Source organism: Lepidochelys kempii, chromosome 10, assembly GCF_965140265.1.
Source record: "Lepidochelys kempii isolate rLepKem1 chromosome 10, rLepKem1.hap2, whole genome shotgun sequence".
In the NCBI taxonomy this organism is placed as follows: Eukaryota; Metazoa; Chordata; order Testudines; family Cheloniidae; genus Lepidochelys; species Lepidochelys kempii.
Genome location: NC_133265.1, coordinates 23,197,385 through 23,221,018, shown reverse-complemented (window position 1 = coordinate 23,221,018; position 23,634 = coordinate 23,197,385). Strand labels below are relative to the sequence as shown.

Below are 23,634 nucleotides of genomic sequence, written 5' to 3'. Positions count from 1 at the left end.
GTCATAGAAAGACATGGAACAAACAAGACACACATGAAACAAAAACCAACCACATACTCTCCTTCCCACACCTTGCCTGCCTGTTTTCATCGCTCCCCATCTACTTATGTCTTGTTACTGCCCCGATCCTCCATTTCTGAACTCCCAGTCAACTCAACTGGAATGTTGGGTGCCAAAGAGACATGTTTGGACTCTTACTATAAACTCTTAGGGGCCTTGTCTTCTTATGTCAGCATATGTATATGAATATTCTGAGAAATTAGGATTTATTTTTAAAAGAGAATAATTTACAGGGAAATATACACCAGTAAAATAAGAAGTTTCACCATTTAGGTCTCCACTCCTTACTTAGGCAAACTTCCCATTGACTTCCCATTGATTCGTTCTGCTAATGAAGACAGGCCCAGGGAGATGAGGCAATGGATGGAAACAGGGGCTCTACTTGGCATATTCCTTTGAAGACCATTGGAATTTCTAATATTTTAGGCACCATACACTGGGGAAAGCTAAGCATCACACTCTGCCACTGCAGGGGGAATATGTGCATCGGGGAGGGCCTGAATCAGTGTTACAGGTCCAGGGTTAGGAAAGACACAGAACAGGAGCCAGCCATGGAGGAATTCAGATCTGCAAGCTCTCACTTGTGGATACCAGCCTCACCATTTTTGGAGACTCACTTTCTTCCAGGTCTATAGAACCTCAGGGCCCTGTCTCCCAGAGCAGGCAATGGGCAACAGCCCAAGATCCACAGATATAGTCTCCCGTTCCATGCCTTTTAGCACGTGAAAGGAAAGATCTGGTAAAAAGGGAGTTCTGAGGCAGCCCATATACTTTTTTTTCCACCTCTCCCCAGGAAATCACTAATTGCTGTTACTGGAAATATCAAGTAACCTGTTTTGTACAACATCTCTGCTTCCACTTGAAGTAGTTTCAGTGAGGACTGTGTCTGTGTCTTCGCCCCACTGCCCTTCCTAGAGAAAGGTGTAACAAGACTGGATTCAGTGCATTTGGCCTCTGCCAGGATTCCATCCTTAAAGCTCTGAGCGCATTCCAGTTTGGAGGACAGGATCTGCTGCTGCAACTGAGAGAAACAAACATTTCAGAAAAACTCTTTGCAACCTCTGTCCATTCACACAATCTCTTCTGGGAAACACAGACTTCACAGAGGACCCAAGCTCTGCGACATTCCTGTCTCGACCTGTTGTGATTCCTAGAGAAGGATACATTAATAAGGTCCCAATTTCCGACCTGCACTTCCCTTTTCTGAAATGGAATTCACATGAACTTTCATTATGAACTGGACTCGTTTCATTTTATTCCATAAGGCACCAATTTTACCAGGTCTACTTTGCCAGCAAAGGTTTGAGTACAACAAAAAGCTATTCATGTCAAAGAGCTGACAGCTGGCTCGTACAGTAGGTGTGGTTGACTTATTTCTGTTGCTAGTGTTTGTAAAAAACAGACATGAACACTGATTGTGCTTGGGAAAGCCTTGAGTTTTTAAAACAACTTTTAGTGATTTTTCCAAAAACATGACATTTAGCTCACATACACCTCTTTTTATCCACAGCTTTCTATTTTTCTCCTCCAATTTTAGTTTTAAACCACCTCTTTAAGCATCATACATTTGGAGGGGTGGAGGATTAGCTAACCCATGAGTTTTAACCAAGCCAGTCCCTCCATACATTGCTGTCTGCTAATCAGTTATGTGATTAATGACTCAGTAAAAGAAGATCAATAAAATACATGTATTCATTGCCAGAAGAGCTCAGAATCCATTTTAAAACTGTCTGCTACTCAAGTTATTTAAGTCTTGCCATTCCAAAGAACCATTCTCAGCTGCGTAGAGATAGAATGTAGTCAAAAAGCCAGGTGGATGTAGTGACTGAATCAGGAGTCCAGAAGACCCTTATTACACTCCCCGCACAGGGGGAATGGTGTGTTATGAATGAGGCTGGGATCTGCTCATTGAACAGTGAGGATAAAAAAATAAATACTGATCAGCTGCCTCATTTGCTACTTAAAAACTAGGGAGATGGGCGCTCAGAAAAACCTCAGACAGACATATCGAAAGGTTGACTATGCATTGTCCAACCTGTGCATTAAATGATGAAGAAAGCCTGACAATACAGTTGATTGTGATTGTGCCATTAAAGATATTACTGTAATGCATAAATGCAAGGGGGCCGAATTAAAGTTGCATGAGCATAAAGGAACATGCTGTATTTGTCACATAACGTTCATCAAATACAACAGCAAATCTCAGCAAAAACAAAGGAAACTGATACAACCGCATTTGCTCCAACTCCTCAGACAGAGACAAACACCTACAAGATCTCTATCAAGCATTCTTAAAACTACAATACCCACCTCCTGAAGTGAAGAAACAGACTGACAGAGCCAGAAGAATACCCAGCAGTCACCTACTACAGGACAGGCCCAACAAAGAAAATAACAGAACACCACTAGCCATCACCTTCAGCCCCCAACTAAAGCCTCTCCAGCACATCAAGGATCTACAACCTATCCTGAAGGACGACCCATCACTCTCACAGATCTTGGCAGACAGGTCAGTCCTTGCTAACAGACAGCCCCCCAACCTGAAGCAAATAGTCACCAGCAACCACACACCACACAACAGAACCACTAACCCAGGAACCTATCCTTGCAACAAAGCCCATTGCCAACTGTGTCCACATATCTATTCGGGGGACACCATCATAGGGCCTAATCACATCAGCCAGAATATCAGAGGCTCGTTCACCTGCACATCTACCAATGTGATATATGCCATCATGTGCCAGCAATGCCCCTCTGCCATGTAAATTGGTCAAACCGGACAGTCTCTACGTAAAAAAATAAATGGACACAAATCAGACGTCAAGAATTATAACATTCAAAAACCAGTCGGAGAACACTTCAATCTCTCTGGTCACTCGATTACAGACCTAAAAGTGGCAATACTTCAACAAAAAACCTTCAAAAACAGACTCCAACAAGAGACTGCTGAATTGGAATTAATCTGCAAACTGGATACAATTAACTTAGGCTTGAATAGAGACTGGGAGTGGATGGTTCATTACACAAAGTAAAACTATTTCCCCATGTTTATTTCTCTCCCCCCCGACGTTCCTCAGACGTTCTTGTCAACTGCTGGAAATGGCCCACCTTGATTAGCACTACAAAGAGCTTCCCTCCTCCCCCAACCCCCCCGCTGATAATAGCTCACCTTAAGTGATCACTCTCTTTACAGTGCGTATGGTAACACCCATTGTTTCATGTTCTCTGTGTATATAAATCTCCCCACTGTATTTTCCACCGAATGCATCCAATGAAGTGAGCTGTAGCTCACGAAAGCTTATGCTCAAATAAATTTGTTAGTCTCTAAGGTGTCACAAGTACTCCTTTTCTTTTTGCGAATACAGACTAACACAGCTGCTACTCTGAAACCTATAAACCTAATGACTATCTAACATGGTTTTATTTCTGAGGATTTAAGGAGGGATGTACATACATAAAGTGTAATTGGGCCTGAGTAACTTTTATTTCAATAATCAGAAACATTTTGATTAGCAGAAACACACATCACTAAATATATTTGACATCAGGATGTGGTTATAAATACTTAGCAGGCCTGGCACTTTTTAATCACTTCAGGAAAATAGCAAGGACTCCTGTTAGGACCACAACCAATCCCCCAATACTTACCAGCATATCAGGCAGAGCTATGGACTGCAGGGAAATAAAACCTGAATACCGGTGAGAACACAGGTTTAAGTCTTTTGTCTTCAAAACAAGAGGGCCTTTCCGCTGATATTTGGTTGGGCATTTTCCCAGAATATCCATCTAATAACAAACATACAAAACCAATAAAGCTACGTATACTCACACACAACACAAACAGACTATATCGATCATTACGGCAATTAACTATAATTGCTTTCCTGAAGTAGCAAAGGCTCAGGGAACTGAACTGTCCCTTGCAGTGTATTAGCTTTGCCACAGATACCATGGGCAGGCACATGCATTTAAAATGGCCTGGTGAGATGATCTTGCATTTTAAAAGTCGGATTGGAGGGTTTAACTTCAATCTGAAAGATTTTTAATTACATAATTGCTTAAACGCATATTACATATTGCTCCACTTGTTTTGTACCTTAAGCCCTGATTCAGAAAAACATTCCCACTCAGGACATGACTTAACCCAGAGGTGGGCAAACTATGGCCCGCGGGCCACATCTGGCCTGCGAGTCCCTCCTGTCTGGCCCCTGAGTTCCTGGCTCGGGAGGCTAGCCCCCGGACCCTCCTATGCTGGCCCTCCTCCCCGCAGCCTCAGCGTGCCATGCTGCCGGCGCAATGCTCTGGGCAGCCGGGCAGCGCAGTTACAGAGCTGCAGCCTGAGCCGGTGCTCTGGGCAACGCGGCTGTAGAGCCACCAGCCATCAGTGCTCCAGGCAGCGCGGTAAGGGGGCAGGGAGCAGGGGGGTTGGACAGAGGCAGGGGAATTCGGGGGCGTGGTCAGGGGTGTGGATAGGGGTCAGGGCGGTCAGAGGGCAGGGAGCAGGTGGGGTTGAATGGGGCAGAGGTCCTGGGGGGCAGTCAGGAATGGGGGGGGTCCAGGGGTGGTCAGGGGACAGGGAGCAGGGGGGTTGGATGGGGCAGGAGTCCCGGGGGAGCCATGAGGGGGCGAGAACAGGGGGGTCAGATAGGAGGCAGGGGCTTGGCCACGCCTGGCTGTTTGGGGACACAGCCTCCCCTAACCGACCCTCCATACAATTTTTGAAACCTGATGTGGCCCTCAGGCCAAAAAATTTTCCCACCCCTGACTTAACCACATGTTCAATATTAGGCACATGCTTAGGTGCCATTGAGACTTCATATGGCTGTATTGCTCTCATACAAACCCACTGACTTCAATGAGTTACTCCAGATTTACCTTAGTGCAACACAGCAGAATTTGACCTTATGTTTTCAGACATAGTGTTCAAATGATGCTCAGCTAAGAGCCTTGAAGCCTGATTTTGCAACCCCTTGAAGTCAATGACAGAGCTCCTGTTGTTTTCAGTGGGTGCAGTATCAGGCCCTTGGTGAGGGAAGTCTGCACTTTGCCCACAGAATAGGTACAGCACAAGTCTCCTTTCATGACTCTACCCTGCTCTGCTCTGGAGCAAAAAGGAGCCACCTTCCGGGGTAGCAGAGTAGGAGTTGAGCCAGCTCTGCTTAGACTTCCAACAAGAATGCCGAGAAGAGCCAATTTTACGATGTGTCCACTTAGAAACATAGTCCACTTAGACCATGAGAGGCTGCTGACTGGCCATGAAGCAGCAACAACTTTTGGTCATTTTAAAAGGAGATAGCTAAAAGCCAGCAATGCTCACCTCTTCAACAGTTCCACTGCCAGCAGCTGCAGGTGATGTCTGAAGAACGCTGAGAATGCCCCGCTTGATGTTCAGCACCCAGGCCTGTTCGCACTGCTGGGGGCAGATCTTCAGAATTTTCCCATCGTGGAAAGAAAATTGAAGGGGATGCTGCTCTAGTACTTCCCTGCAACAAAGGAGTTCACAGCTGCTAGGTTCAGACACTGGCTGCAATGGGAATTTGAGAGCTTTGATGGATGCAGACATTTTGACTTGGTAGCATCCCTCCAATGGGACTGGCTCACTCTGTCACGTACCCTCCCATTTTGTAACAGCCCTTCTTATTTCACTTCATCTAGTACCCTACAAGTCTTCTAAAAAACCAACTATCAAGCGAATTGCTGTGAAACACAGCCCAGTCCACTTAATTGGGACATAATCAGGACAGCTCCCAAGGAACCCATTTAAGGCTAAGTATACTTAATGGCAACGGCTCTTGCTGAATGGAAGACAGTAATACCACTTAATAGTGAAGACTTGTGGAAATTCAGTGAATCTTGGGCCACACATGGTGTGTGTGTCACTTACATACTGTCCCTCTGATACCTTGCTGCCCTTTGATAGCTGTGGGACATGCAGAAAGGGGAGGAATGGCTTCCCAACAGAGTTCTTGTTAATGGCTCCTTCCATGATGCCTACATATGCCTGGCCACCATAACAGGGGTCATATATATCTGTCCTTGCTGCCAGTGTGGGACAGGCAGCAAACTCAGTCCCTGTCTCAGGGCTTGTCTACATTACCTGCAGGATCAATGGGCAGCGATTTATCACATCTAGTCTAGAGGTGATAAATCGACTGCCAAGTACTCTCCCGTCGACTCCGGTACTCGACTGGAGCGAGAGGCACAAGCAGAATTGACGAGGGAGCGTCAGCGGTCGACTCACCACAGTGACAACACCGCGGTGAGTAGCTCTAAGTACGTTGACTTCAGCTATGTTATTCACATAGCTAAAGTTGCGTAACTTAGCTCGATCCCCCTCCCCCCAGTGTAGACCAGGCCTCAGGGTAGGTAGTGCTTCTGCCCAATTCCATGGCCATGAGGGGCTCTGTAGGCAGTGTCAGCATTAAAATGCTGACTTCTGTTCATCAGGAATTCCTCCGAACAGGAAAGGAAAGGCCATCCATGTGCAGGGGTGCAGCAGCACCCCCTGACTTAATTCCATCATAGACAGGGTTTACAGTTTTGTTCAATGACTTTCAGCCCTCCCCATTACAAAAATTCTTCCAACGCCACTGTCCATGAGTGTGTCCCAGTGAAGAGGGTTCTACTGTACTCCTATCAAAAGGATTGCTCCTACTGTGGGCGAATCAGTGGAAGACACATTTCATTTGCACCTTCCCTTCCGAATGAACCATTCTCCCCACGACTGAGAGCAAAAAGTCACCTCAGAGAAAAATGTCATTTGTGGAACAACATCCAGATCAAGTTCTCGCCAAGGGAGATGTGGTTGTGTCTAGAGACAGGGTATTTCCCATGGATATGCCTCTGAGTCCCATTCGATTCAGTCAGAGTTGCATGCACGTATGGAGGCCTGGCTAAACCGCAGTATATATACACTAGGCTGAAGAGAATGCTAATAAGGTGTCGCTGTTCTGAATAATTATTTTTAGTAGCCAAGCTTCAATTAATCCTTTTTTCAGCATTCTGCCATTGCATTTTTGGCTTCTCTGCAGAGAATAATAGACACAACAGCTCTTATCTCTCCAGAAATCCCCACAGCCAGCATTCCAGAGGAAGGTGCATCTGTGCCTGAAACTATCTGAACTCCAGTGTCAATGTTCATATTGTGGAACAAAAGCTTTTCCTAATGAATATTTTTAAAAGCAATGCATTTACTCAAAACGTGCTCTTTCTGACCCTCTGTATTGAACTGATTATATTTTTGTGGGCCTGGTGCAGATCTCTGTGTTGTTTAAAGGCTGGGAATCCAAGCAGAGGGACAATACAGGGAGATTAGCCAGCTCAGCCTACCAGACAACAAAACAGCTTTTCTTGATGATGCAAGAAACATCAGCTCTCTGGGAAAATACCACCCCTCCAAGGCTTGTAAGGGTCTTATTGTATAGTCATCCCCACCCCATAAGTGTCTGTACATTAGTTATCCAGAGGGCTGCCCAGTAACAGCATGCTATGAATGAGCTACTAAGAAATATACAAGGAAGAAACTGACATTTGGAAAATAATAAATATCCTTTAAATATTCTGGAAGGCTACAAAGCATATTTTCATCATACAAAATATAAACTACTCCAAGATTATACCTTAAGTGTCAGGTTTTCAAAACCTCAGCAGCCCAGGGCCTAGATGTTCATGAAACTATCAAAACTGTGAACAAGATCAGGTATCGCTACATGAAAGTAACCAGTTAGGTGTCTGATGTTTTGCACAGCTAATTGTGGTAATCATCCAATGAATGTACAGTTTTTACACAAAAATCCCAAAGAGATCTTTTTTAACCACATGGCCCTTAACTATTGTTAACAATGCTGTAAACCTGACCAATGCTTGCTCGACAGCTAAAAAGTAAATGAAAGAGGAAACACAGAGAATGGTAATATGATGCTGCTAAAGAAAGTTTCTAAAGAAAGGAACTGAGCCAGATCAGAAGCCATGTTACCTTAAACTGTCCATTTCCTTCAGAGACTCCTCTCTGGATGTCAGGGTCATCTTAATCTGTACATCTTGCAACTAGGAGGGAAAATAATCGTGTGGCAAACACCACTGTCAACAGGAACTTGTGGACTTTAATTCACACAAGAACAATGAAATACAAAATAGAACACAGAGCACTGGCCCAATTCTCCAGCCCTTATTCAGGTAAGTCAACGTTACTCACACACAAGCAGATTCGCTGAACCCAGGTGGACAACTCACAAGTCAGATTAATTCCCCAAACTGCTTGCTTGATATTTACCCCCATGAATAAGGGTTGCAGATCAGGCCTTACAGGGCATGTCTAACCTGCATCTGGGAGCAAGCCTCCCAGCCTGGGTGAGACTAATGTATGCATGATACATTTTGATTTCAGACAGAAAGGGAAAAGCTAGAGCTTGGCTACACACAATGCCTTGAACAAAATACTTGATAAATACACCATGAACTGAATCAGGGACCTCCAGAGCTAACAGCACAAGCTGCAGCTTCAGCTAAAGCTTTGCAGTTGGGGATCTAACAGGCTCGTATCCTGTTTGGGTCAGATACAGCAGGGGAACAGTAACACCCAGTGGGTTAAACGCTACCTATTGTCTGAGCCTTCTTTGGTGCAATATTACACTTCCCCCATTGTTTTTACTTTTACAGCAAAATGTGTTAGGCTGCATTTCCCATGCTTGGGGGATTTGTGTGTCTTCTACAGCAGTTGCAAGCAGATGCTATGGGTAGGCCAGTGAGAAAACGGTGTGTGAAGCTATTATAACTCACTATCACCTTACAGTGTATCCCATGGCACAGAGTACACAGCAGATAGAAGTATCAGTAAGTCAACCAGTTACCACCAAAAACAATTATAAGTCTAATTCTGAGCACTCGCATTCTGGGCACCTTCCCAGTTAGGGTGGGGCATTGACCAGATCAGGCACGGGGATAGACACCTCTAGAGCCCTTGGTCAGAGGAAGAAGAATCCAGACTCTCCTCTCCCAAGCACCCTGTGGCCCAAGTTAGTGTGGGTGTTGTGGCCACATATCTTCCCACTTATCTGGCTGGTTCAGGGGTTGCAGGGAGACACTACTGGCTCCTGGCCTGCTGGGTATTATGCAAGCACCCAGCCTTTAGCCTACGCTCATTGGCTCAAGGGGGGGAAGAGGTATGCTTGGGTTGGTTGCTGGACTTCCTAGGTGTCTGGGGATTTGGCCGGTTTCTGTTTGGGGTCAGGAAGGAATTGACCCACATGGCAGAACTGGCAGTCCACATAGTGACTTGTTTATCTAGCAGCCTCTCAGCACCCAAGAGGCTGAACCAGAGTCACTGTTTATTTTGGTTTTAATGTTTGTTGCAGATTCTAAAAGAGCGGCCAGTGCAGATAGTTTTGGCAGGAAATGCCAAGTTATAAGCGGGCCTGAATCAAGAGAGCACTGGAAGACACTGGGCCTCGTTCTTGGTGTTGCAGGGTGGTGGTGTAGGCTTGAGCATCTCAGGCAGCTCAAAGACCCCTCCTCTGGACCCTTATCCATCAAGTGAGGTAGGCAGGGGACCATGGCAGCTCCAGCCACTCCCCTTTATTCAGTTGGCATGGATGGGGTAGAAGTAGCTTCCCCTTATTCTCTTGAAGTCTGCTTGGGTACGGCCCTGGACCAGTTCCTGCTGGTAATTTTGTAGGGAGCTGCTCAATCCCCATGTCTTTTGTTAGATATGTTAATAAAGTTGCAGTCTCCACTTGAAGCACATTTTTGTGCCTTCTTCCAATGTCTGGGTCAGTGAAAGCACAGATATGCCATAAAAGCACTTTATATTATTCCAGTCACACACCCCTGAATACAGAATCTTCCCCCAAATCATGCCCACAAGGACCTAGGTGCTCAGATAACTGTGTGACTGTGTAAAACAAGAATATTGAGAAGATATTATCTGAGCAAGGGCATGTGCACAGGGGTCATGAATAAACCAGACGTCATATACACATCAAAGCATGGGCCTTCCCCTGACCTAAAGGCTCACCCTAGAGTCTCTATGGGTCTTTGTGCCCAGAATCTATGAATTAACCTCTGTTAGTCTAAAAGGAAGCCAGAATTGGTACCAGCAATTAATTTCTCCATGCTCCCCCTGCTGGGCATCAATGCATAATGTCCAGCCAGAATTTGGCCTGGATAAAGCATCCAATCTGAGTCCTTGGGCTGCTGCTCCATTTAAGTCAGTGACAATTTACCGATTGAGTTCAATGGGAGCATTATGTGACCCAGTGAATTTTATACTGTGCTAGCCCTGCCTTATTCCCAACAGATCCCAAACCTTTCAGAAGTTCTCTCTCAAAGAAAGAACCAGGGATATTTTTAACTTGTTGATACAGATCTGAAAGTGATTAAAAATCACCTTAGTTTCTTTCAAGGGCATCGACTTCATCTCCTCTTTCACTTCTCATGGCACAACAGTAAAGCAGCAGTTTTACTCAGGGAAGGGAATGATTTATGTAACTTAGCTTCAGATTAAGTGGTAAAGAACTTTAAAGGCTGTGATGCATCCAAGCAATTCTGCAACTCTAATTATTAGTCCTAGGGATTTGTTTACTTGCAGGTAAACCAAATATTTTGAATGGAGCAGTCACCCTATGGAGGGGTATTATCCTGTGTTAATTAATTGCAGTCAGTCATGGAGGCACTTGTTGAACTCATGAAAATACTCACTTTTAAGACCATATGGCACTTTCCTAGGGCTTCAATAATCACTGTGCTTTCCAGAGACATACCACTCCTTTTGTAGATGCTTCCCTGCAGGAATGTATTGGTGGCTGTTGAATACCTATAGCTATATCTGGATCCTCTGGGGAAATTCAGCCCACTGTGTTCTAGGAAACAAACAAACAAACCAAAAACCTGTGTGCGCACTTCTATATTTTATCAGCAAATCAAGAGACTGTTGGTAGATTTAGGCCATTTAGGCACCTAAGCAAGTGGCCAGATTATCAGAAGAACTCTGCTTCCAATTAAGCTCATAATGTACGTGACCAGATTTTCAGTAGTATGAAGCCCCCAGGAGCTCCTGCATGGAGGGCACAGAGGAGTGCCCTCCTTCCCATGGCACACTCATACAGGGCCCAGCCACAATGTGGCCCATAACACTGAAGGCCCTGTAGTGTTAAGAGTCTGCCCTACCACAAGCAGGGTGGGGCAGGAGTGTTGTGACACAGCAGTCTTCCCACCACCCAAGCTGGATATTTTGATGACAGCAACATGAGACAACCAAGACTTTACAATTCTCCAGGTACATTTCACACATGTAAAAACTTCCCATCTGTCAGGGTAGTTAAGCACTGGAACAAATGACCTAGGGAGGTTGTGGACACTCCATCACTGGAGATTTTTAAAAGCAGGTTAGACAAACACCTGCCAGCAATGGTCTAGTTATGACTTAGTCCTGGCTTGAGTGCAGGGGGCTGGACTAGATGACCAGCTGAGGTCTCTTGGGGCTGGTCTACACTAATGCTCCCGCCAACTTACCTTCCACCTCTCGGGGTGGTGGCATACAGACGTCATCGATGGGAGAATGTTCTGCCATCAACTTAGCTTGTCTACATCAGACCTGCTAAATCAACACTGCTGCATCGATCGCACCAGTGCCGATTTAGCCGCAAGTATAGATAAGCCCTCACAGTCCTACACTTTTATGATTCTATGTGCTGTTAACTGTACATCTGTTATCAGATGGATGATTTCTATGCCCCGGTCTACACTACTAACTCATGTTGGTATAACTGCATTGCTCAAGGGTGTGGAAAATCCACACCCGAGTGACACAGTTATACTGACCGATGTCCCATGTACATAGCGCTATGTCGCCAGGAGGGCTTGTCCTATTGACACAGCTACCACCTCTCAGGGCTTGTCTATACTTACAGCCCTGCAGCTGTGTAGGTGGACCAGTGCAGCTGCTCCACTGTCGCACTTAGTGAAGATGCCACCTATGCTGACAGGAGAGCTTCCTCCGGCTGAGCGATATAATTACACTGACATAAATGTGTAGTGTAGACCCGGGCGTGGGGAGATGGAGTATCCACACTGACGGGAGAAGCTCTGCCATCAGCATACGTAGTGTCGACACTAAGTGCTACAGCGGCACAGCTGCAGCGCAGTAAGTGTAGACAAGCCCTACGTCAGAACTGCCACTTTGAAATACCACCCTGGAAGGTTTGGGCTGAGAAAAGGAGGGGGAAAGGGAAGGCAGGAGTTCTGTTTGGATTAGGGACACTTGATCAGTTTGGTCCTTTCTATCTTCCACTTGTGGGGATGAAGCTTCTATAAGTTTGTTGAAAGGAAAGGAGCCTGATTTCCTCCTACTGACACAACTGTTGACTGGGGTAACTCTGCTGCTATCAATGAGTGACACTGGTGTAGGAAACAAGTTGGAAATCGTTCCCCAGAACTCCATTGTCCACTTTGGGGTTATACTGTAGTGTAAGAGTCCAGAGGCAAGGCAGAAAAACAACAATTCCATTTATTCGAGACAAATTCAGCTTCATGAACAAGCCAGAAGGAAAGAGAATCCCTGTTCTGTCTAGTCCCAGGGGAAAACCCACCCCTACCCAATCTCCACAGCAAGTTTTCAGGTTCCAGACACTACAGCCAACACTTTGCCAGACCAAGTTTGCACTGGCTGATCCTAGCTCGAAGCAAATACATGGATGTCAACAGCTACAGCCTTTCACTTCTATCACATGAACTGCACGAGTGATGTGCTGTTCGGCAAAACATACTGTGTGTGTCCCTTGAAGGGGGACAGCATAGAAAGTGTATTTGGAGGTTAGATTTGACCCATAGGGCCAAACGGTGATACAACTTCAGGCTTTTGAAATTTCAGGCATTCCACATTCACTGGAATTCTTTACTGGCCAAAAAAAAAAATCACACAGATTTAGTTCTTTTGCATGTAGCTCAAAAGGGTACATCCCAAGCTCAGGGTAATGTCATACCAGCAGATACAGTCCAATCTTTGTTTTATAATAGTTTGAACCTGACTGTATTCTGCACTGAGCTATTGACTGTATTATTTTGAGTGGAACCAGCCTTGGAAAATAAATCATGCTTTGAAATATATGCTGTTAGATGTCTTCCTGTCGTTGTGTTCGGTACATCTCTCCCCTAAAAGGGCCCTGGATACTATTAATTAGATGCTGTAAACATGATGGAACCTCTATTTTGCTAAGGATTTCAAGATTTCAAAAGGTAGCCTATTCCCAAATCAGAACCAAAACCAAACATTTCAAAATTTTCTGAACAAAAATTTGGTTTCGGTCAATGAAAATATTTAATTTTGTCAAAATTGAAAGGATTCATTTCATTTTCTATTTTTTAAAATGCTATAATACAAATTTTTAAAAAAATAAAACAAAAAGCCATTTAAAAATGAAAAATCTAACCATTTCGTTTCAACACTGTCAGAATTTTTTCCACCGGTTTTTCCTCTGAACAAAATTTTGGCAAAATCCACATGATTTTACAGGGCATTTTGATTTCAACAGAACTGTATTTTAATAGATTTACAACTGATATGCGAGTTATTTATTAGATAGAATGCTACCCTCCCTTTCAGAAAACGAGAATAGCAGGCAAACACTGAAAAAAGCAAACAGCAAAAGAAGGTAACAGGGCCGGGGTGCTGGAACAATTTGTATAATGGGGATGCTGAGAGCCATTGAATCAAACTGTAAATCCTGTATCTGAGGGAAACTACTTCAAGTGAGGAGGGTGCAGCAGCTCTCCCAGCACCCCTTGTTAAAGCACCTATGGGCCTTTTTAGTGACTATGCAAGGATTAATATGTTTGCTCTATCCTGGAAACATGGAATGTTGCTGCTTTCAAAATGTCTTCATCTAAAGTCTTTTACAGTTACTTGATGAATTATTCAATTTAAATGATCAAGGAGTTTTGATGTAAACTGTGATCTGATTGCATGACGTGGCTTTCAGTCCATGTAATTATCTCCCACTGAATTATAATCAGAGTAATATTGCTTCTTTCACTACAATCCCCTACAAGAAAGGTCATTTAAAATAGCCACTTAATAGTAATGAACTGGCTAGTGCATATGTCCCGCGCTGCCCTTTACTGAAACAAAGTCAGAAATGCTAATGTGTGCCATAGACTCTATATTGCTACTGTCAAAGAAGATTCTCCTTTAGTTCAGATGATAGTAAGCTGTGCTTTAAGGGCCGGAGGATCAGAGTAACCATTCCACCAGCATGAGTTCTGGTGGTCAGGGCATGCCACGGTGTCACTTATAATGACAGTGGTAAAATCCCTGAAAGATCACAGATTTGTAGCATTATTTAGCTTTGGAACTACTGTAAAGTAGAAGCAGGAGAGTTTGATTAAAACGTTCTCTCTTGCATCAGGTTAAGAGGGGGCTGCCTGGAAAAGATGGCCACAACCTTTGTCATGCTTACTCTTCATTAGCTCCACCTGCAGGCTCACTGGGGAATTGAAAGCCCTTTAAAAAAAAAAACAGGTTTTTGTTAGGAATTATGGGGTTGGATTCGAGCTGAGCAATGATGGCTGAGCAAAAAGACACTGAGCCACACTGGCTGTTCAGGACAGCATATAGGGGGACCTGGGATCGGAGTGCTCTCTGATTCTCCAGTTGTTGTTCTCAGTGCACACTCAAGCACCTGCTGCCAAGGTGAGCAGGAAGCTTTGGTTACTGATGCATGCACACAAGCTAGCTGACCAAGCCTTGAGTCTGTGAAGGACTCCCAGGAGCAATAGCCAGGCTCTGTGGATGGAGTGCTAGGTCTTTCTCCTACCTTGCTACTGTGCAGGTAACGCTGGGATGTGGAAAAAGAGACTCAGGACAGGGCAGGATTTTGTGTTGCATATTTTGGAGCACACTGTAGGCTAGTTTTAACTTTTGTGTGATCTGAGTCCATAGAATGTTAATTTAGAGCAACCCAGTGCAACAGAAGAGACAGCCATGCTAGGCAGTTTCCTCCAGGAATATAAATTAGCTCAACAGCAGTAAATCCTAGCTCAGCTATCACTGTCATCCTTCCAATAAAGCAATGCCCACTGAAAAGTCCAGCACGTTACAAACTGCAAAGTCGTGCGTTGTGACTATAAACCTGCTCTGTATACTAGCTTGGTCTTACTCACCAGCACACTCAGTCACACAGGCAGGTTCCGGGCCTAAATTCTCCTGAGATCCTGCAACAACAAATCAGAAATAATTGTAGAAATGCACTAAGAAAAAACCCATGTGCAGCTTCAGTGACTGATACCATAACTGTTCATTTACAATAACACTGAGATTAAAGCAGCAACATACATTGCAAAGTCCTCTAATAGTAATTACTGAAAAGACTTTATTGGGGAAACACCATATACAGCAAGGGACTTGTTATCACACAGTCGTTTTGCAACAATGATTTTGCATTCTTCTCTGGCAAAGGATAAAAGCTCCAACATTTGAACATCATCTCTTTTCTAAATTGGGTAGAAGCCAACATTTTTCACAATATAAAATATTCTTGCAACCCTCAGATCAGAAGCCTTAATGTGTGAGTGACAGTGAAATGGGCCACATAATGGAGTCAGAAGTTCATTCCATGACTGTTTAGTCCAGGCCAGGACTCTGTGTTGTGAGACCCACTGGCACAGGTTCTGCCTAATTATGCTGGCAGCTGGAGAACCAGAGGGACAGTCTGTGTCTGGCTGGCAGTTTCAAGTGAAGAACCACTGTTGTACGCATTACAACCGAGTCTTGGCTCCTCTGTACCACCAGCATTATTACAGGCCTGAGCAGCAAAGTGGAGATCTGTGCACAGTATTAAGAGCTAGGGTTTAGGTGCTGCTGCTTATAGAGATAGGAGTCAAAGTTCTGATGAGGGCTTGAAGTTCATTCAGGGGAGTTCAGCCACAGAGTGGTGGTTTTGGTCCACTTCCGTTGATGTTAAACAAACAATCGGTAACTACGTGCACATTAACACTCATGATTTCCCTTTCTTCCTTCTTCTGCTCTAAAGAGGATAAACACTTTCTGAAAACACAAGCAAATAAATGCAATGACTAACAAGTTTCCTGTTTCTCTCCCATAATTTTTCCAGCATATTTTGACTATCTTGGTTTTTAGTGCTTAAGAGACTAATTGCTCTGGTTAGATGGGTATAAGCAAAGTGCAAGATTCCCCTTTAAAGTTCTGCCATGCCTCATTCTAACCATATCTAAATAAGTGCCTTCTATCCACAACCTGGAAATGTCTTGGGGTTTATATTTTTATTTTCTAGATTCCACAGTCACCATTAATATTTTCAAGGCACGCATTAGACATGCTGCAGCCATTAGGAAAGAACAAATGACTTCACGGTCAGCCATAAAAAATCCCTCCCCAGAACTCTCAGATCAGGTTTTGTTTTTTAATCTTCTTGACAAACCAAGTATACTTTAGCCTTCTGAATAAAAGGCTCATGGAAGGCTGCTGAGACCCAAAATTGTTCTCCAGCTAAGTTGTCCAAGGTCTGACAAAAATCACATAAAATAGCACTGGACAAGACCTAATAAGCAAAAGGACAAACAAGACATTGTAGGCCAAGTACATCTCTCCTGTCACCCGTGGTGGAGCTGACTGTTGAATAGAAAAGAGATTCTTTTCAAGCTAAATGGTGCCTTGTCATTCTTTTCTATTGGCGGTAATCAGCACAGCATCAGTAAATAGTGCTAACCAACCAGGACTTTTATTTATTTATTTTATTTTTAAAGAAGACTTTTCTAACCATCTAAAGTAAAAAAAACCCCTGCGCCCTCTCATGTCTACTCCTTTGCTATAAAGGTGGCTGACACCAAATTTTCTGATAACTCCAAAGTCAGAGGGGTACCAGCATAGCGCACACATAGATAAACAAAACCAAGTAGAGGAGAGATTTGAGAGTATTAAATTACTCTTTATACCCCAGGAGAGGAAACAAACACCACAAACATAAAATAAGAGGCTGGAATAAGAGATAGATTTACCAGAGCAACCTCAGAAATGGTACTCACTGTCTCTTTAAAGCCTTCATATTATTCTTTCATCTAACCTAGCTCTGTAGTTGCCGGGGGGGCGGGGGGGAGGTATGGGATTTAGAAGGGAAGTGTTCTACAATATGAAAAATTTTGAGAACCACCAAGTTATTCTAGAGCAAAATTACACTAATGTTCTGAGTGTAGCTACCTTTAAATAGAACACATAGCTATGTCATCTTACCCTCATCTTCTGATGCTCTTTGTCCTTTTTGCTTATTACCATCAGCCATTATGTAAGCTGTTCAGGGCAGGCCTGATGGGTGAAATCCTCAGTGGGAGTTTAGCCATTGCGTTCAATGGGGCTAGGATTTCAGCCCATGTCTTCCTACATGTCTGTACCATACCAAGCATATTTTGGATACTACTGTAGTGTAAATACATAACAATCCCTTGGTAGATTTGCTCAGGTGGGTATGAAAATGTAATTACGTTTCTTACCAACAGAGGAAAGGAAAACCTATAGTTAAGGGCCTAATTCTGCCATTCTAGGCACTTAAGGCAGGAAGGATTCTAGGCACTCAGTGAAGGATTCTGCTGCCATATTGCTGAGAATCCAGTCTAAGTAGAAATGGGGTGTCTAACCCAAGGAAGAATCACACTGTATTTTATCCCCCAAACTCCCTCCCCAAGTGCAGATTTTTAAATGAATCAATTGCTTTTCAGGTCATTATCTGCTTAGCAGGAGAGTTTCATTGCCAGTGGTTACACAAGACAGAATGCAAGTGTCATTTGAAGCATTCACAGCAGCAGGTTTCCACACCAGAGCTGTTCTTTTCCCAACGCCGGCATGCTGAGGAGCAAACACTAAACATCGCATCACAAGGCCTTTTTGTTGTTTCATCAGTCCCTAAACACTAGAGAATCTATTCTCCTTCCTGATTTTCATTCAGGCTTCCTGGAGAGGGCAGTGACTCTCTAGAGACGTGAGGGCAAATGCATTGAAATGAATGGAGTTATGCCAGAGTTACGCAGGCATAAATGAGAGAGCAGTTTGGCCCATTATATAAAGATACTCGGTCTGTTTTTTAATCTCAATGCACATACAGCGTCTGTTAAAACTAATGGCATAGCTCACGATCATGTTTAGGCTTTGAAATGATCTTCCAAGGGAAGTGGCAGAATCCCCAGCCCTTGATCTGTTTCAAACACAACTAGACAAAGCGCTAGCTCAAGAACCATTAAGTGACAGGACAGAGTCAGATTTTCATCGTCTAGGAGGCATGCACATGTGTGCAAATTGCCTGCACAATTTCTGCAATTGCATGCACAGACATTGGGACTGGGCATTCAAATAGCCAGTTAGGCTCCGTCATAGAAAAATCAGGTGAGCAAAAAGGTCAATAGGTTTTTATTGTTGTTTGTCCATCCCATGGGCACTTATATGAATATACTGTAGTTCTGAAGATCTAACCCAATAGACCTTTTCCACTGCTATAATAAGTGGGAGTTAACTAGATATACTGTGATGAGAATGGCCCTTTTAAGGATACTTCTAAGACACAACCCCCATCCAAGACCTGATCCTACATTCCTTGCGCAAACTTCCTTGGAATTCACTGGGAACACACAGTGTTGGACGGAGTCCCAGGTGTTCTATTAACAAAAACTTGGTCACACTGATACAGTAAAAACAGCCAAAATCAGATGAGTGATGCAGATTCACTACTGTTTATGGCACTTGCACATGCCTGGACAGAAATGAAGGTGAATTTGCTGCTTTTATAATAAAACATTTACTATTAAACCTCTTTAAAAACCACCCCATGTTAGCTTGCTATAATCTATAAAAAGCTTGGTTTAAGATAATTCTCTTCAGTATTAAGAACAGCAGCAGTATTTATGCCTCTTCCACAAGTTCTACGCTAATGAAACATGCCCTCCAGTTATAACCGAGGTCCTCTGGGGCCCTTAGGTCAATTATTCCTACAGGAGACAAGAGTTAACAATACCTCTCTCTTTACTTACCATTGCTGCGCTTTTGTATATTTCATATGTCCCATCTGCCTTAAGGAAATCCTTTGGCAAACTAGCCCATCTAAAAACCCCATTCAGATTATTTGATTGAAACCACATTTTCTCTTCTCTTCCTATAGACTTTAAGACTGGTGGGGAGAGGGGGGAGGAATTCACTGTTTTTGCAACAAAAATAAGTGAGCAGCTTTTCCCTTTGGTATCTATTCTTGTATCATTCTTGAAGCAGAGTGAGAGCTTAATTCTCAGAAGAGTAAAATTACATTTCTGTCAAAATACATTTACCACTTATTTATTTTTCCTCCCCTGTAACAAGATTCTGTTACATCTTTGCAGAAACTGAACTCGTTTATGGAAGTACAAACTTGAACTAAAGGAGCAAAATGCAAGTGAGTTGGTTATTGTTGTTCTAAATAAACTTTATCTCAGTTCAATCAGTAAGTAGAAAGCAAAAAGATTCCTAGAATGATGATTGTCTATCTAACTGACCATATCTGGTAATGTCATTCTAGGACAACAAAATCTTGCTACATTTATAGACCTGTATAAATAAACCTCAAAATTCCAACTGCACTGCATTTGGAAAGCAATATAACTATTCTGATTCATTCTCTCACAATCCCGTTAGAAATTTAAAATACACAAAAAGAAAAATTGCAGCCGTACAAATCTAAATAACCAAGTTTGAGTCTAGAAATTCTTTGGAAAATGTAAATGGTTTCTTCTTTCTTGAAAAAGTTGGCTGGAAGCGTAGAAAGATACATTATCAAGTTAATGGCCTTTAAAGAAAATAAATCAGCAATTTCCTTTGCAAGAGCATTGAAATAAATGCAACACCCAAAAATCACACACAGTTCACCTTAATCATGGAGGGCTAGATTTTCAAGAATGTTCAGCACTCGCAGTTAGGACCAGATTTTCAAAAGAGCTCTCAGCACCTAAATCATACAGCCAGATTCTCAAAAGTGCTCGGCCCCCAGCTAAGCAAATGGAGCTGAGGAGTGCTGACCACTTTGGAAAATCTGGCCACTTAGTTTAGATCCCTGACTGGGAGCTGGTCAATGCAGAGTCCTGTGAATATTTTATTTTATTGTTTTTAATTGGTTATCCTGTTTGTTTTTGATTTAGGAAACAGCATGTGTCTGGATCTATTTTCAGCCCAAAAAATGGACAATATTGTTACAGTTTCCCTCATTTTCAGCTAGTTTAAGGACCTTTCATTTTCAAAATATTGTAATAACCATCATTTTTAAACATCAAACTAATGCAGCCTTTTACAAACTCCAATCATTCTGTAATGAGTGCATGTATCCACTACAGCAGTTCTATCATTTTCCTGGGCTTCCCCAACTAATGCTGAAGGAAGATACAGTAATACTGTGCTCTTTAACATGCAGGATACCCTCCCACCTGCAAAAGCACCACCCAGGCAGGCCAGCAATACAGAACTGATGTACAGAAAGCCAAGACAAAGTTACTACAAGAAAGTATTCCTACAAGAGCTGCACGTCCCAACATAATTTACACTCTCCCAGATGCTTTGCAAGTGAGATCATTGCTGTGCAGAAACATTGTGCATTGGCGAGCGAGCAAGCTGCGATTTGAGCAGAGGAAACAACATTTTCTTCTACTTACGCCTAGGCACTCCTGCGACAACCACGCAGAATAAAAGGACTGAACGCAGCCCCATGACCATCCAGAGTGCCTCCTTAGCCCAGCAATAACAAACCCACATTGGTCCTCCTCTCAGAGGCAGCTCTGAGCCAGGCAGTGAAAGGAAACTTTCTTCACAAAGCAGGACCTGACTATTTCAACTCCCCTCTTCCAGCCGGAGGAGGGGCTGACGGGGGAGCGGGTGGTGGTGTGTGTATGGATGGGGGGGGGGAAAGAGTAAGGGAGGGGGAACATCTCAGCCACTAAGAGTTCTTTGATAACATTTTAGACCCACGGCTCCCACCCAACAAGGACCATTTCTAACCTATCGGAAAAGAGTCACCCCGGAGGAAACTGGAGCGTTCGGCATCTAAAAAGTTCAGACAGCCTGAACAATCCTGGGCAGTGATCGCCCTGCAGGTGATACATTCCTGCTGCAGTAATTACAGCCACGTGGGGGAATGGGTGAGTGCTTTGGGGCCGAAAGGAAGATGTTTCCATCGGGGGGAGCGAACAAGTGAGCTTTTCTCCCCTGTGCTTATCCAGGGTAGCAACATCCTCTTCGCCAAAGTGCCACTTCTCAGATGACTGAATGTGTGCCTAAAAACACAAAGACAGGCATGTAAAAAAAGAGCCCTGCAGGTAACTATGGGGGTTTAATGACATGCCGGATACATGGCTTCCAGCGTTCACTAGCCTAAAGACTTCCCCTGCAGCAGCTGCCTTGAGTTTGCTTTTTTTCCCCAGCTCCTGCTCCCCACCCAGGCCCTTTCCCCTGCTCTGCCTGGCATGCAGCACTCAGCCTAGGAGTTTCTGCACTTCCTCGTCACCCTTCCTTCCTTGGAGCTAAAGCTGGAAAGGACCTCTAGGGGTTGGCCCTGTGTAGCAGGGCACAATCATAAACAGCTAGGAGGCTGCCTGGTTTAGCAAGCAGAGCACCAGGGATGGGTGTCCAGGCCTCTGCTTCCAAGTTCACTATCGACAGTGCTAGGTCTTAGCCCCGCCTAACCCCAACTGTAAAACATGGCTCCCATGGGGGGCCTGCACCACAGAGGTGTTGGGAGGCTTGGCCTGTTCATGCACTTTGAAGTTACTTTAGAACAGCAAAGAATTATTTTGCTCTGCACTAAGCTCCCACGTCCTCTAAACAATCATATATGTGGCGGTCTGGTGCTGCTTTTGCACAAGGGATAACAATTCAAGTCACTGGAGTTAGGCTTTTCCACGCGGTAGGTAGTATCTTCAGAGCAGCAAGGATTACCCCCACCCTTCCTCCACCATTTTTAATGATAGGGGAAGGCAGATCTTCCTGCATATTTTGAAGGTGTAAAAGGCTAGGCCAATGAGAAACGGTGGAGAATCAGGTCCACTATGCTAGGCAGAATCAGCTCTAATTAGAGATGGGTCTAAAGACTGGAAGAGCTTGGACCTGGAGTTGGAATTTCTTATAATCAATCCCAAATGTTCTGAGAGAAAGACCAGTTCTGTCTCCTTATGGAATTTTTGGAAAACATTAGAGCTTGGCTATGAAACCACCCAGAAACTGCATTATAGTGATCTAGTAACTGTGTTTTCTTCAAATCTGCTGTGAGTTATTGAATTGAAAGCACAAAACTATTGCACACTTTATATGATACCAATTCATTTGGACTCAATGAAAAAGGTTGTAGTAAGTTACCTAGTAGTCAATTACCTCTGCAATTAGGCTGCACTCAGAAGCCCTAGGAGGCAATAGAAGCAGGGGAGGTGTGTGTTTGTGTTAGCAGGCTGAATTTGCAGCAGAATTGTTTTACTAGGACAACAATTTCTGCCTTTTCCAAATTAATGATGTTGCCAATTCTCCAAAATAGTCTGACTTCATAGTGTTTATATAATGAAAAAAATCTATTTAATAACTTTGATCAGGCTGTGTTACTGAATACTTTACCACGGCAAAAACTTTCACAGAAGTCATTAGCCTGACTCTCCTAAAACCTGCCTGGCCCGATGTACACAGCAGTATTTGTTTGTTGGATTCAGGTTGTTCAGCCCAACCCTCCTAGTAAAGAGGACATGTGAGACACATCAGGAAGTCAACATAAGCTAGTCTTTAAAGAAATTATTGTTTCTTTTTTTGAGAGTATGTTGATGTCATGTATAGCAGCAAGGTCCTGAGCCACCAAAGCATATCCCAGAACATGCATTAGCATGGGAGTACTCCCCTTAAAATTAAGCAAGTATGTAATTTAAGTGGTTTGCTGGAACAGGGCAAAATTAGTGTTATTGGCTTTGTATCCCTAACCCAGGCACCATAGACTCTGCTGGAGGGTAGTATGCAGGACTAGCAACACTGTAAATAACATTTCTAGTTATTTGTCTAGCTGGCTTTGTTTCACACTTAAAGGAACAATAATTTTACCCTATTTCCTCTTCCTTCTTCAATTAAATCTCTAAATGGTCCCAAAAAAACCTCTCTGCATTGCACACATCTTTGTAGTATTGTAAAAAAATGTAATTCATGGCTATTAAAACCAGAGGAGACCATAATGATCATCTAATGATCTCCTGACCTTAAACGTAAGGAAGGCTGCCTAGTTTAGTGAGCAGAGCACTATGGATGGGAGTACAACAAATAATTCCTGCATCAAACCAAGTAAATTTGTAGCTGAACTTCAGCATTGATTGTAGAGAGCCATGATACAAGTATTTGGACACCTATTTAGAATGACTTTTATAAACTACCCTCTTATAGCAATTTTTAAAATACTGGCAGTTCTATCATGACCCCCAGAATCCCAGCGCACTGAAAGTCGCAAATAGAACACATGCACATTACCATGTTAAAATGTATTGTGTATGCCAGCATGTATGTCATGGCTCAGTCCTCCTAAAGAACTAACCCCCAACCTTTCT

At 43.5% G+C, this 23,634-nt stretch overlaps 1 protein-coding gene across 1 annotated transcript in view; it reads right to left on the bottom strand.

The window, feature by feature from the left end:
- Positions 1–20,793, bottom strand: part of LOC140918001 (uncharacterized) — a 152,295-nt gene extending 131,502 nt beyond the window's left edge. Inside the window, exons 1-7 of the mRNA XM_073361527.1 lie at positions 20,725–20,793; positions 15,214–15,264; positions 10,756–10,916; positions 8,036–8,106; positions 5,378–5,543; positions 3,709–3,846; positions 892–1,081 (exon numbers count right to left, since the gene is read on the bottom strand). Of these exons, the coding sequence (XP_073217628.1) occupies positions 892–1,081; positions 3,709–3,846; positions 5,378–5,543; positions 8,036–8,106; positions 10,756–10,916; positions 15,214–15,264; positions 20,725–20,779 (832 nt within the window). The 5' untranslated portion in view covers positions 20,780–20,793. The remainder of the gene's footprint in view (positions 1–891; positions 1,082–3,708; positions 3,847–5,377; positions 5,544–8,035; positions 8,107–10,755; positions 10,917–15,213; positions 15,265–20,724) is intronic.
- Positions 20,794–23,634: the final 2,841 nt, after the last annotated feature.